Source organism: Rissa tridactyla, chromosome 2 (assembly GCF_028500815.1).
Source record: "Rissa tridactyla isolate bRisTri1 chromosome 2, bRisTri1.patW.cur.20221130, whole genome shotgun sequence".
NCBI classification, from domain to species: domain Eukaryota; kingdom Metazoa; phylum Chordata; class Aves; order Charadriiformes; family Laridae; genus Rissa; species Rissa tridactyla.
In genome coordinates, this window is record NC_071467.1 from 46139531 (window position 1) to 46154687 (window position 15157).

Here is a 15157-nt window from a genome sequence, read left to right on the forward strand (position 1 = left end):
ATCTTAATCTTGATCTAAACAAGGAGAAACTGCAGCCATTTAAGCCACAGAAAGGCAACCGTAATACTTCGGCAGGGCTCTTCCCCCATTCCTTTCAGCGGTGATAACTCAGGAACTTACCAACACATTTGGCTCAAATATGGAATTCAGTTCTGATATATCCCTCAGAAGGGAGCACTACATCACTTTGAAGAAAATCTACGTTATGAGTAAATATACTTGGGTATCACCTCAAGTTACATAAATTCAGTTTGTTCCCAGTTTGTTCCACTTAGCTCCCCTTACCTTGATTAAAGGTTTGATTAGAATATCTGACTCCATCTGGACCAACCCATGTGCTTGATGAACAGCTATATTCTGAAATTTCCCTCTGGAACTGATTTATGCTTAAATATTAAAAACAAAACAAAAGTATTAAATGAATGAATATAACTTACTTAATGTGTCTATTACATATAATTTTACACAAAAAGCCTACTTTCCCTTACATCTCCCAATTAAGTTGTTTTATTAACTAATAAATCTAGTTTACTAGATCAGTTTATTAATTATTCTACTAAACTAATAAATCTGGTTTATTAGTGCTCATATTCCCCTGCATAAACCTCCTGCTGCTGAAACCCAAAATTTCCAAAAACAGGAATCACATTACACTGCCTAAAAACAGGAAAAAAAAAAAAAAAAACCTGATCAAAATGCCCAGCCTGGCCTTGATCTCCTTGTCCACACCTATCAGTGTAACTCCATAAAACAGGATTAGCAGACCAAAAATTTATCATCCCTGACGAAGACTTCGGTGGGTAAGCACAGCATCCCCAGCTGACAGATGCAGTTAGAAAGCTTTGCACAGGAGAGGGCCATGGAAGGACTTCAGAGGTTCCCTCTTCCACAGCAGCACAGTCTATTCCCAAACCACACCTAAAGGATGTTTGCCCAACACATTCTTAAAAGCTCTTCTTCGGTAAATACTGGCAACGGTTATTTCAACCTCTTGCAACTTAGACTGCCGGTTATCGTGCTGACCGTAACCAGCCTTTCTGTACAGCACTGCTATTCCCGGACACTTTCACAATTTCTGTCATCTGGAGCAATTGCACTCTCCAAGCAGGTATGACTTCCTTCTTCCAGTTTGGAAAGCATCCAGCATGTTTCGGACATCACCACAACCTAAACAGTAACAATATGAACTCTGTTTCTGGAACAAAGAACAGGAGATCCATGGGATTTGACCCACCTGATCCCCACTCAGAACTACAAGGAAAACTTAAAATGCAGCCAACTTCTAGCGCAAGAAAATTTCTTCCAGACCCCAGATTGGCAACCAAAGGAACACAAGATACTTACCAATCTTGTATTTGCTTTTTATATTAATTTACCCGAACAAGAATATATTCCAAATTCATAATGGTCAATAAAAAAATAAAACACTTATTTACTGCATCCTGCTTTAGAAATCATATGACTCTGTAATCCACTTAAAGCAAAGCTTCAAGTTCTATACAAATGTCTTTACTAGCAACAAAGGAGTGCACACAAAAAAACCAGCACATCTGAGAGGTAATGTGAAGCTTGCAGCAATGCCAAAATAACAGAAAGAACAGAAGAAAGTTGGTTGTTTTTTTTCAATTAAAATACACGGTTCAGCAAGAAGAACAAAGCACAGAGAATGGAGATGTAGGACTTGTTTACACACAGGGTTTTGTACCACTAACTCTTTCCGCTTGAAACCAGTGCATTTAGTAGAGAGAGATTTCTCCGGGGTGCCAACGGGAGGACTGGGCTGCCACACCGCGTGCTGCAGGGATACACATGCTGTACTGAGACCTGCCAATGGAAGAAGCCCATCGCTTCCTCACCTCCTTCTCCTGCCTCCCCACGATCTCCTATTCCCCCTTCTCCCAGAAATATCGAGGCCTGCTGGAAGCGCTACCAAACGCTACTGAAAGCGCTTGTTCCAATATAAATTTGTGAGGATAAGCTATGCCAGAAGGAAGCGCTGACAGACTGGCATAGCCACATACAGCCTCATCTGGAGCTGCAACTCTTGTACTATCATGGTTTAAAAGAAAAAAAACATACTCTTCACCGAGTTGGATCAGCGCTAAAGACAAAATTAAGCATCTTAATTTTTTTTTTTTATATATATATAGTTCTTATTGGGTATCTTAAAGTGGCAAGGGTGCCTATTACCAACCTCTTGGATCTCCAAAGGTTAATATTTACCTGCCTCTGGAGCACTGACGAAGAATCTCGGATTACGCTGAGATGAGCCAAATCTAAATGATCCTAACTAAAGTCTCACAACTGCAATCATAATTCCCTTTTTAAATTTCTAAGAACAGGAGAACACTGAACAAGCTTCTTTTCCACATTTAGTCTTGTACCTTATTACAAGCTTACTAGAGACATCATCACTACCTTCAGCATACACATGGCCTTGCAAACTCCAGGAAAATTTCATGCTTCATTCCCTTCAGATCTATCCATTTTCAACAGGATGTACTCTTTGTAACTTGTAGCCACACCAAATGAAAAATTGGCACTGAGACCATTTAGCCTCTAGGTTGGATCAGCCTGACTATTTTTGATTCAGAGACAGACAAAAAAAAAAAGCCATGAAATTATCATGGCTTCAGATGTTTTTCCTTCAGAGCGAAAATAGCTTTGTTTTGAAAAATAACATTTTGCAAGCATTTAGTCCTTAAAATAAAAAAAAAAGGATGTCAGGCTGAGGAAAAAGGCTTTTTCTGTAGCAATTCAAACAGCCATAGTCACTGAGTCCTGGTACTAAGTAAGTGACAAAGTTTGCTTTTACAAACAGCATGTAAAAACATATTATAGCAAGCAATACCTGGATTGCAAACCAAATGACAGTCTAGAACTGGTGACAAGAATGGGAAAGTATGTTTGCTTTCTATACACTTAAATAAGCTGTTCAGAGCCCAGTCACCAATGGCAGGTTATTCAGTATTTACAGTGCATATTATGCAATATATATGATGCTGCACTCGGAAGGAGGAATTTGTAAAACTACAAGTTAGTAGTGATCATTTACAATGGCTGTGGCATCAAGTTGTCGTTTAAACTCAATCTGAGCAATTCTTTTTCTACTTCCTCTGGATTCCTCATAGGTATTTCTCAAGAAAGATACTTGGGCTGCAAAACCTGCATCAGATTCAAGGACCTCTTCAACTGTATCACCCATAAAACCCCCAGCCACTCAGCCACATATTCCCTGCCGGTTTACTAACACAATATTTGTCATTTCAAGTCCCCAGTTACAGTTTGTGCTGTAGTGGCACAAGCCTCTGATTTGTTACCTATTGGTTTTCTTATATAGAGGATTGATCAAACCATGTCCCCCAGTCAATAGTAGCTGACCGAAGCTGAGAATAACAAAGGTTTTCATCAGTTTCCAGTTCCCGCTTTCCAGTTAAAGCACAGCCTGTCTCCTATAGCCTTACATACCTACCCATAAGGCCTATATACCTTTTAAAGCAAAATTAGGATTCTAAATTGAAAAATTGTTTGCGTGACACAAGCCATGTTTCAGGTTCTTTTCATTTTTTAATTGCTTTTCGTTTCTTCCTCCCTTTTTTTTTTTCTTTAATTTGTCGACACGGCAAATGCCTCTCACTGGAAAAATTTTAGTGTGAGTAAATTTCAGTGATTAAAAGATTAAGTGTGATTCCTGCCTCTACATGAATTCATTTTAAACATTCAGCTCTGATGCACCTTTGAATTTTTCCATCCCAAATCCTTGTAACAACTAACTGGGAGAAACAGTTAATAATTGTATTTACATAGATATGCTCCTGCTGACTCTCCCCACTTACATTTCTGAGTTGTTTCTCAGCCGGTAGTTTCTCACGCTCATGACTGGAGTGCAAGGGAAGAAATATGGTAAATATACTGTAACAGTCGTCGTACATACCTGCAGGCAGTAAAATAAGTAAACAGGCTATCATGAGATGTAGAAACAGACAAAAACAGAAAGAAAAGTGTCTAAAAATCACTAGTGCCAGCAGTTTACCATAAGGAAATTGTTCTTTTTTTCTTGCCCATATATCCTAGAAGACGAGCGTTTGCTCATAAACAATGAGTAAAGCCCAGATTCACCTCATCTCTCTTCAGGGACTCAACCGTTGCAATTAGGTAATTGGCCTCCAACTCTGTAGCTACCAGAGACCACCACTACCTCCAGAAAGACTTGCAGCATGTGGGATGCTCGACAGATGTCCAGCCTCCCCACTATGTGCCATGGCAGTCAGTGGAGATGTGGCCGGCCACAGCTCCTTGCAGGCTACAGGCCTGAGACTGCAACTCACTCACCACCAGGACTCGGGATCTATGTGTCTTTCGTTAAGGACCTAGTTTTTTGGTTAGTACTTGAAATTATAGAATCATAGGATCATAGAATGGTTCAGGTTGGAAGGGACCTTAAAGATCATCTAGTTCCAACCCCCTGCCATGGGCAGGGACACCTCCCACTAGACCAGGCTGCTCAGAGCCCCATCCAGCCTGGCCTTGAACACTTTGAGGGACGAGGCATCCACAATTTCCCCTGGGCAACCTGTTCCAGTGTCTCAACACCCTCACAGTAAATAATTTCTTCCTAGTATCTAATCTTTCAGTTTAAAACCGTTACCCCTCGTCCTATCATTACACTCCCTGATAAAGAGTCCCTCCCCATCTTTCCTGTAGGTCCCCTTTAGGTACTGGAAGGCTGCTATAAGGTCTCCCCAGAGACCTCTTCTCCAGGCTGAACAACCCCACCTCTCTCAGCTGTCCTGATAGCAGAGGTGCTCCAGCCCTTTGATCATCTTCATGGCCCTCCTCTGGACCCGTTCCAACAGGTCCATGTTGTTCTTGTGCTGAAGACTCCAGAGCTGGACACAGTACTCCAAGGTGGGGTCTCCCCAGAGCAGAGCAGAGGGGGTAGAATCACCTCCCTCGACCTGCTGACAATACTTATTTTAATGCAGCCCAGGATGCGGTTGGCTTTCTGGGCTGCAAGCGCACATTGCCGGCTCACATTGAGCATTCAGTGACGAGTGGTGTTCCCCAGGGGTCAGTACTGGGCCCAGTCCTCTTCAATATATTCATCAATGACCTGGATAAGGGGATAGAGTGCACCCTCAGCAAGTTTGCTGATGACACAAAGCCGGGGGGGGGTAGCTGACACACCGGAAGGCTGTGTCACCATACAGAGAGACCTGGACAGGCTGGAGATCTGTGCAAAGAGGAACTTTATGAAATTCAACAAGGGCAAGTGCAGGGTGCTGCACCTGGGGAGGAATAACCCCATGCACCAGTAGAGGTTGGGGGCTGACCTGCTGGAGAGCAGCTCTGTGGAAAGAGACCTGGGAGTCCTGGTGGACAACAGGATGACCATGAGCCAGCAATGTGCCCTCGTGGCCAAAAGGGCCAATGGCATCCTGGGGTGCATCAAGAAGAGTGTGGCCAGCAGGTCGAGGGAGGTCATCCTCCCCCTCTGCTCTGCCCTGGTGAGGCCTCACCTGGAGTACTGTGTCCAGTTCTGGTCTCCCCCGTTCCAGAAGGACAGGGAACTGCTGGAGAGGGTGCAGCAGAGAGCTACCACAATGATTAGGGGACAGGAACACCTCTCTTATGAAGAAAGGCTGAGGGATTTGGGTCTCTTCAGTCTGGAAAAAAGAAGACTGAGGGGACACCTTATCAACACTTAAAAATACTTAAAGGGTGGGTGTCAGGAGGATGGGGCCAGGATCTTTTCACTGGTGCCCGGGGACAGGACAAGAGGTAATGGGCACAAACTTGAGCATAGGAAGTTCCACCTAAACATGAGGAGGAACTTCTTTACTTTGAGGGTGGCAGAGCACTGGAACAGGCTGCCCAGAGAGGTGGTGGAGTCTCCAACTCTGGAGACATTCAAAACCCGCCTGGACACGTTCCTGTGCAACCTGCTGTAGGTGACCCTGCTCTGGCAGGGGGGTTGGACTGGATGATCTCCAGAGGTCCCTTCCAACCCTATGATTCTACAGTTCTCGTCCACCAGCAACCCAAAGTCCTTCTCCTCAGGGCTGCTCTTAAGCCATTCTCTGCCCAACCTGTATTTGTGCCTGGGATTGCCATGACCCAGGTGCAGTGTGTCAAAACCAATCCCTTGCTTCAATTTAAGTTACTTCCTGATCTTTGCAAATTTGAAGTCCCTGGTCAGTGTGAACAGTTAAAGACTTGTTTCTAACTTGCAAACTTAGTCCTTCCCTTTTAAGGAGGATGTTATGAAAGGACTAATATTCAGGTAATCAAAAGAAAGAAGTTCCCAGACTGCAATACTGGACAGCTATAATGCTTAAAGCAGATTACACGCTATACAGTAGAGACACAGACATTGCAATCCAAATGGATGAAGAGACGTTATCAGGTCCTTCTACTAGTTTTCCATATGCCCATTTGAAGTAAATATGAATGAAACCAAAAATGTTTGAAATAGAGCACAGCAGAAGATGTTTTCACTGGCTGCTTTGCATTTGCCAAAAGCAAAGGAAGTTTTTACATGAGATGACTGTATTTCAGTTATGCGTATTTTTCAACATATCATAGTTCAATATAACATCATTACATTTAATTCAAAACTAACGTTAAGGGGTTTTTTATCTTAGTTGAGATCAATTTACAGTTCTAAATAAATGAAGATACACCCCACCAAAAAAAAAAAGAAATTTAGAAAATATTTCAGCAGACATCTGGAGAGAAATTACTGGAACACACAGCCGTAATAACAACACATTTTCCAAGCACAAGGTTTCCTGCACTCCGTGGATTGTTATAAAACATCTCAGGTAGCACATTTATAGAAACCCTCAAGCTGAGACTCAGCTGTGTGCAGTTGTGACGATTCGTCAGACAATCCTATCTCAAGCCTTTGTTTCCCTGTATCTCAAAGATTGTAAGTTTACGGGCAGAGCGTGCCTACAAGAGATAGATGAAACTGGGAGTAGTTCAGTCTTCACAAGGCTCAGGTCAGGTTTTGTTTCTGAAACCTTAACTACAGGACAGTTCAAACACAGGTCAAGTTTTTGCCAAAGCCCCAAAGTCCAAAGGGAGCTAGAAGGACAGCTAGCCTGGAGCCAGTGGCTACATATTTAAAGCAGTAGCCTATCTTCACAGCAAGGTAGAAAAAAAAAAAAAATCCTTTCAAGTAACCTTTTAAAGCTATGACAGTTTAATATATAAGTATATATGCATATATCCTTAAATTGTTCACCCTGCCCATGGAAACACTGAGCTTTTGGAACAGAAGCATTAGTCAACGTGATAAAAAAAATCTGAAAATGAAAGATAGCTCTGCCAGATTCTTGGCAATACATTATCTACGTTGTGATTTCCTCACAGAGAGAAAGGTGATGAATTGAGGAGAAGCAAACGCAGGCCAAGGGGCAGAAGGGCACTTAGGAAGACGGCTTCGCCTAATCTACGGGCTGAAGATTAGATATTCAATTCCAGTCAAAGGAATGGTACTCCAGGTTATGTTGTGGGTGTGGAAGATACCGTGATGGGTTCTTTCCAAGTTTAAATGCAGACTGGTTTATACAAGATTATTTTTGGTTAAAGGCACTGTGACATACTTTCTTTCAGTTGCCTGATTATGTGAGTTTATGTAAAAGAAAAAAAAAGAAAAGAAAAAAAAGATAGTCGTATGTTTCTCTCTCAGATCAAACAGTCTCTTTCCTGCTGTTTTTTTGCCAAGTTATAATAAAATAAGGACTGTGACCCGAGTAGGATCTCCTAGAGCTAATAAAAAGGAAAAACAGTCCGAATAAGAGTTCATGCTACAAAGTTAATGTAAAAATACAGCATTGTTAAAAAAAAAAATTTAAAGGATGAAGACAAAAATATATAAACAGGAAACCTCTTGTAAGCACTACAGCCCTGCAAAACACATGCTGTCCTCCCAGTTTCAGGTATGATCTGGCAAGGTGCTAACTGCTCCATGAACTTTTGGAGTCAGTAAGGCACCACTCCTCAACAACGTAAAATAACTCTTAGGAGGCATTTTCTTTACGTCTGACACTAAATCTTTGCTAGCTGATCTTAAGTTTAATCCTACAGTATCTTCTAACATACTGGGTCTTGCTGGCTTATGTTGTAGCTTGTTTTGGGGTTGTTTTTTTCTGAAAATAAAGAGCTGTGAGGTTTTTGCGTGTTTGAGTAACTTACGCAAGGTTTTTGTGATGTACTATGAGAAAGCCAAACCTTTCCCAATAGTATGGGAAGCGGCTGTCAAACACAGAGCTCCGGCTCCAAATTGTTAAATAATAATTGTTACAAACCTGACCTCTCACAAACACAGGTCCTTCGGAAACCATGGAGTGTACCCAGGACTAATGGGAGTCACACATGGGACTCTACGCCCCATTCTGCTGGTTTGAATGATGGATTTTTGTTCGGATGTCTCATTGCAGTGCTCAGCAGCACAAAGTTCTGAGTCTTTTGCAAGACCTGGGAGCAAACCTGTAGCACAACGGAAGAAAGCTGGGCAGTGGGTAAACTCTCCCTAGGGCTGAGAAAACCCGTCTTCCCCCACCTACCTTACCCACTCCTTCAAACGTGGAAGCTACGAGCTCCAAGTGAGCTTCCTCAAGGCGTCTCCCCTCAGCGAGATGCTGGACAAACGCGGCTGCAAACCGAAGAGCCGACAACCCGCCGCTAAGAGGAGCTAAAATCCAGTTGTCATGGATGGCATGGTCCTGCTCCAGCACAGCCCGCTCACCGGCATCCCTCCTCCTCCTCCTCCTCTTCCTCCGACCGGAGGTCAGATTTCACCTCTGATGTGCCCACAGAGAACCCAACCAGCAGGATGCTGCTCCGAGCAGGGCTAGGCGGAGGAGGGGGAGCTGGACTGCCATAGCACGCATAACTTTCAAGGACTAAATAAAATGCCTGCTTTTTGACCTTACAGAGAGGGAAAATAGTGCAACCTATGGGAAACGCGTGCATCTCTCTACCAATCTGTGGAGAGCTTGCAGAGAACTGACCATGTGCCTCAACCTATGGTTATTCATATTTTTAGCTCCAAGAGTTTCCCTTTTCATATTTAAAACACTCATCGTTTTCCTCCCAGTAACATCTAACTTGCTGATGCGAGCCAAGGGGATTGCTTTTCCCTGAAGCTTATGTCCTTTTTTTCTTTTTAGAGCACAGGCTGCTGAAGGAATGTCTGGGCTGATGGGAGGCGAGCATCTATATGGCCAACCCACTGGTCTATAATTGAGCAACCCTCTCTCCAGGAGGAAAGGAAGAGAAAGTATACAATAGTATATATAAAAATATATATATAGCATACATTAAATATACTGGCAAGTCTGTCTAAGAGAGGGCAGAAGAAAGGGGCTTCGGTATGCATTAATTTCCCTAAAGAAATACCATCTCAACACTTAAAAGGTCTAAAAACTCTTCTGAAAGACTTCCTCAAAAATGCCGGGGGAAAAAAAAAAAAAAAGAAAAATTATGACAAGCAAGTATTCCCTAGAGAAAATTTGCACAATTTACTAAAACTGCAGAAGAAAAGCTCTGAAGGTTTCCTTCCTCAACATTTAACAACATACTTAAGTTATAACCAAAGCATAAAATTGAAAATTATTAAAATGTCCAAAACATAGGAACCTTTTGTCCATATACTTTTCGTTACAATGGCATGGCCCTCCTCAAAGCCATACAATGCCAAGTGGAAACTCCAAAGCCTAGGGGTAAAATGGCCCCATCATGCCTTATCAGGACATCTGAGGCTCCAGGCTGACCTCCATCAGCAACAACCAGGGATAACTGACTCCAGATACATACTTAGCCCAGAAAGTTTTCTGTACCTATCCATAACTTTTAAACGTTCTACAATATCTATTCTTCACACATCTATTCTTCTCAAAACAGGCAGAGATCTCCTTTGTTGTCTTGAGGCAAAAATACATATGGTTATGGTAATAGTCTCCTAGTTGTTCTTTCCAAAGTAACAGCTGAAAAAGTGCTCAGGTGCAGAGGTGCGGCGGAGGATGTCTGCCTGGTTCCGCTACACTGTGGGGGAGCAAGCTGTGTAGGGTAACAAGAGGGTCAATCACTAGCAAGGAAAACTGGAGAAAAATGGATGAAAACTACTTGTGACAGCCCTCCACAGATTGCAAATAAATGCAAATGCGCACCAACACAACTGCTACATGTCACTAAGTTGATGTAGTACCATAGCAGTAGAGCAGCAGTGGGAGAGCAACTCTACAGGTAAAAGGCTTCAAGTATTTAAGTGCAAAACAAAAAAAAAAAAACCAAACATGTCTTCTCCATTCTTATATACCCACCAACATTAAATACCTATACGTACTTTGGAAATCCATGTTTGTTGTACTCTGTTGCACATTATCAAGTACCAGCAGGCGAGGTCCATTTTTCCATCCAGCCAATTTATGACCTGCCCTCATTAGCCAGTTTAAATATTATATTATCAAGAGAACTGTATTATTTACTTACAAGGATGAGCACAGTTTCCAACAGCTTGCTTGTTTTTCTAAGGGATAATTTTGGAATCGAATTAAAGAACCACATGCGTAATTTATTAATCTTTATATTTAGGGAAACAAAGAGAGCTCCCAGAAGACCTCCAAGCATTCCAAGAAGGATGGTCGGAATGAAGGCCAAGACGTTCATGTCCAGCAAGTTCTTAACCTTAGTCAAAGAAAGAAGAAAAAAAGTGTTCCAAGCATCCTGTCAGTAACATGAAATATTACACCCTCTCTTACAAAACCTGATACCACAAAGTAATTTCCATACAGGAAACAAATCTACCTTGCGGTTTAGTGAGCTCAGCTAATTAATTTAAAGCTGGTCTCATGAGAGATGGTGTACTCTTCTCGCACACCTCACAGGAGTGGAACCAGCAGGTAGACACTGACGCTGGCACACATAGCAGAAACCTCTATGATGCACTACAGTTACCACAAGGACTCAGCACTTCAGGTTACATCCAAATAACATGTCATATTGGCCTTAAGGAACACTTCAAAAGACTCTGCTGAACCAGAGCTTTGCTCGCTGTGTCTATACCTACATCATAATTTGGGAAAGTTCATTTATTAAGTCTCAACCTGCCTCCATGTGCATTGAGATCATTTACAAGTAAATTTATTTAAGTAAAACGGTGAAAATTGATGCTGATCTGGAACAACTCGCAGAACAACAAATCACAAATGCAGAATATAACCTGGCAGCTGGAATACTAATTGAATTCTCTGCTTCATTCCTCAACAGGCAGCAAGGATGAGAGCAGTATCGTGTTTTAATTTTATGTTCCAGCCAACAAAAAGGGGTATACACATAGGTGGCAATCTATTAAAAGCTGTGAGGATATTATTTCCTTAGCCCAGACTTAGAGTTACACAGCTTTTTGCCAAGATTAGGATCCGGACACAGTAAGAAATCACACAGTGCTCAAAAAGCTACTGGCAAGAAGCAGTAAGGGTGCATGTCAAAAGATACCCACAAAAAAGAGCCTGAACTGGTATAATCTTGGGGGCAGCAGATAGGAGAAAATGTCAGCCTTCCTTAAATTGTTTGAGCAAGTGCACAGGCCCTCTTACTGTTCCAAATATCTTGCATTATATTCTACTTAATTCCAATCCTGCATTAAAACTAAAAATGGACATACCTGGTTTTATTGTTTTCTCTCCCTACCTCCATTTGTCCCAAGGGAAAGATATACTGAGGTGTTTGTTTTAAAGTAATATATGCACACGATGCTGCATGTGTGTGGCAGCAAAGTCAAGTGAGCACTCCACAAGCTGGGAATGAAAGGTGGCAAAGTATATTGTTTGTTTTTGATGTAGTATCAACCACAGGCTTTGGCCAGTCATCAAGAAAAATCTGTAACCTACAGAGCAAGTTTCACCTTTACAAATAATCCAATGGTCCATGTAAAAACAAAGTGAAGCTTCCTGAAAATCTCACGCTCTGGAGTACAATAAATTCCCCTCGTAACATTATGTTAGGTGGAATGAAACTAAAGAAAACAAATAGTTTTCTTGAGAAACATAACCCACAAGCTTTCAACTCAGTTTATCCACTGTAGACTGTGTTGGTTAATGCCACAAAACATGAAAGGAGCAAAATTTCCCCTGAGCCCCACGTTCAGTGAAATGAAAATGTTTCTGGTTATCTGTACCACACTGAGAGCCAAAAACTACTGAACCCTGCCAGAAGTCATGATGGTAATAATTTTAGGTAGCTTTTCCCTCTACTGACACTAAGAGAAGACAGAAGGAGACAGAAACCACTGCTCTTTTCAGAAAACACCCTGAAAGGAGTGTTAGAAGAGCAATGCTTATTGTAAAATTGCAATTGGAGTGAATCCACCCTCCCCTGTGCATGCAGCTGTTCATTACACAATACTTTGGCGTCAGCAATGAATCTGGCTTCAGAAGGCCTGACCTCTTCCCTGTCCATGTCATCTCACCTTTCTGCCTCAAATTTTTATCTTCTCGGTTGTGTCACTGCGACTGCTTGGGGGACTGCACTGTGAGCTGGCTCACGAAAAAGGATTTGGGTTGAAAACCAACGTCTTCTCCGTTTGCCCCAGCTAAACTTGTGGCAAAGCAAATACACCTCAAATACTTTTGCATAGCACATGCAAAATCATTGTATCAGGCAGCATGCACACAAAAAAATATTGCCCGTTTTCCCAACCAAGGTATGCCTACATGTGGAAACATCATAATCTCTGGTTTCTGCATTGCTAGAGAAATACAAGCCAGAGAAAGTTCAGAGATGAATGAAAGTGATCAGGGAATTACCTTAGGAAAAATTTAGCAAAATAGTTGACTGGGGTTCATAAGACCAGGGTTTTATTTCTAGTTTTCTAATTGATCTTCAAGTCAAATATAAAGAAGGATATTTAGAAGTAAAGATCATGATACCTACACTATTGAATCATCTTCCAATACAAATGAACGAAAGACATGATGATATAAGGAACTAGTTTTAGGTGGACACAAGGTAAAATTCAAAGATCAAGGTTGTGTTGTGCTGGAAGGAATAAAGTAAAGGTAGCTGAGGCTGAAGGTCACCTCCGTTGTGCAACCAGGAACAAACACTGTTTATATGTTTCCAAATGTTTAATCTGTAAGCACCGAGGAACAGGGGCGCAGTACAGCAATGCCAGCAGCAACAACACAGACCTCAAGCCAACTACAGAAGGAGAGGACGCCCTATTTAAGAGCTTCTCTGCTTTTTCTTTTACTTCCAAGTATCCCTCTCCCATCCAGCACCAAAACAGAAAGTTACCTTAACTTATACGATTAGCTAATAAGCACACAGTAGATGCTTTGTCTACTTGTTCACTTTAATTTAGAACAAAACAACTCTGTGCTGTACCTAAGTGATTATTGGATGTAAAGTGTGAAGGCTTCCATATCCACTGATCTGATAATGGTACATGTACCATCTTTCCCCCTTCTCAGTCCTCCTCCCCCACTATTCCCCCAGCAACAATGCTGAAAGAGACCTAAAACGCCTGCATCTGTTTCCTCCCACACCCACACAGTACGTACCCAAAATAGAATTCTTTTCTCCGCTTCAAAAAATCCAAAGTGACCTCTGTAAACAAACCCACAGAAAGAAGAGGACAGTAAATCCATGGTGAAGGTAGCCATCAAGCAGCAGAAGAAGGTTTGCCAGGCCAGCCTGATGTCCCAGAATGAAGACACTTCTTCTAACGTGAACAAGAGCCCGCCGATGGGGGCGCGAAATACTGAAGCTATCCCTGCTCCTGCGCCAGCCGTAATGAAACTGCGCCTGCAACAGGTAGAAGAGTCAAAATTTAGGTAATGGGGGAAATAAAAAACAGAACCAAAAAACCTCCATAAACATAATTTCCCGTCAAAGCTGGGTTTATGGGGCTGAATTTACAGACCTGCTGGTTTATTTTGGGGTTGTTATAGTGCCTTGCACCTCTAGGATTTGAGTTCAGATCTGTCTTGACCTCTGGCCTTGACAAAACCCTCAATCCTCTAATGACGCATGGGGGACCACTGCACCGTGCCAGCGAGCTGATGAACTAATGTCGACCAGGCTAACGCCAGGCAGACGTGCCACTTCATAACCTGGAAGCAGCGCAATGACAGGGGTGAAATACTGCAGGGAAAAAAGATAAGAAAATTTGGGATTCACTAGAGAGTGAGAGTACAGCCTGTAGGCTCAACATGACGCCTCAAGTCTATACATGTCGGAGAAATTCCCAGGGAATATATATCCTCATCTTCCTCCCCTGTAAAGGCATGGAGCTCACACACACCCCGAAGGGCAACTGTTGCTGTGAGCTGCACTGGGAGCTCAAATGGCAGAGATCTCCACTGCAAGCCAGTTCCAGTAAAGAAAAAAAAAAAAAAAGAAAAAAAAAAGAAAAAAAAATAATTATAGTGTTACAAAGGCAGGCGTTAATGCACAGTCTTCCTTTATACTTTTATTATTATTTATTTTCCTACACACAACATAATTTTCTTTCCAAAGCACCCACTGCATTATATGAAAACGACATCCTGCATCAGACAAACGTCACATTCTTAAGGAAGGCCACAGTGTGCAAAACAGAGGGAAGGATATAGAAAGAGGAAATAAAATTATGCTTGAATTCTGCCTTGGAAAATTAGATTCTAGTCCAGTTTTTGTGGGGGATACTGGGGTGATGTTGATACATAGGATGCACTAATCACTAGCGCTCACCAGCTTCTAAAACTCGCATCCTCTGGATGTGCTACCGGAGACCTCAGGGATAATTTACAGAAATGCTGAGCATTCCGTACTAGCTGAAGTCAATAGGTATACAAAACACTTCAGTATTTTTAATATTAAGAAATGCCAAGTTCTCAGGGAAAAAAAAAAAAAACAAACAACAAAAAAACCCAAACAAACAATGGATCAGAGTCATCTTCAAACATTAGGGGGCCCTTTTGACTTCTCTGTGGCATCCACAAATTTTATTAGTAGAAAGATGGGTGGCAATGAGAATAATTGACAGAAAATAAGGGAAAAGATTAGAGAGTTCATGTGTCAAAGCCCTTAACAAAGCCCACCAGTAAAGCTACAGAGGCTACTTCATGTCTGATATTTCCCAACTCACAAATGCTGAATTAGACAC

The 15157-nt window shown here is 42.0% G+C and overlaps 1 protein-coding gene across 2 annotated transcripts in view; it reads right to left on the bottom strand.

The window, feature by feature from the left end:
* LOC128906259 (chloride channel protein C-like) overlaps window positions 1-15157 on the bottom strand; it is a 140404-nt gene that overhangs the window by 114109 nt on the left and 11138 nt on the right. Inside the window, exons 6-9 of one of the 2 annotated variants that reach the window (XM_054193277.1) lie at window positions 13572-13815; window positions 10501-10695; window positions 3837-3934; window positions 286-386 (exon numbers count right to left, since the gene is read on the bottom strand). In XM_054193277.1, the coding sequence (XP_054049252.1) occupies window positions 286-386; window positions 3837-3934; window positions 10501-10695; window positions 13572-13815 (638 nt within the window). The remainder of the gene's footprint in view (window positions 1-285; window positions 387-3836; window positions 3935-10500; window positions 10696-13571; window positions 13816-15157) is intronic. The other variant, XM_054193279.1, reaches the window with a different exon arrangement.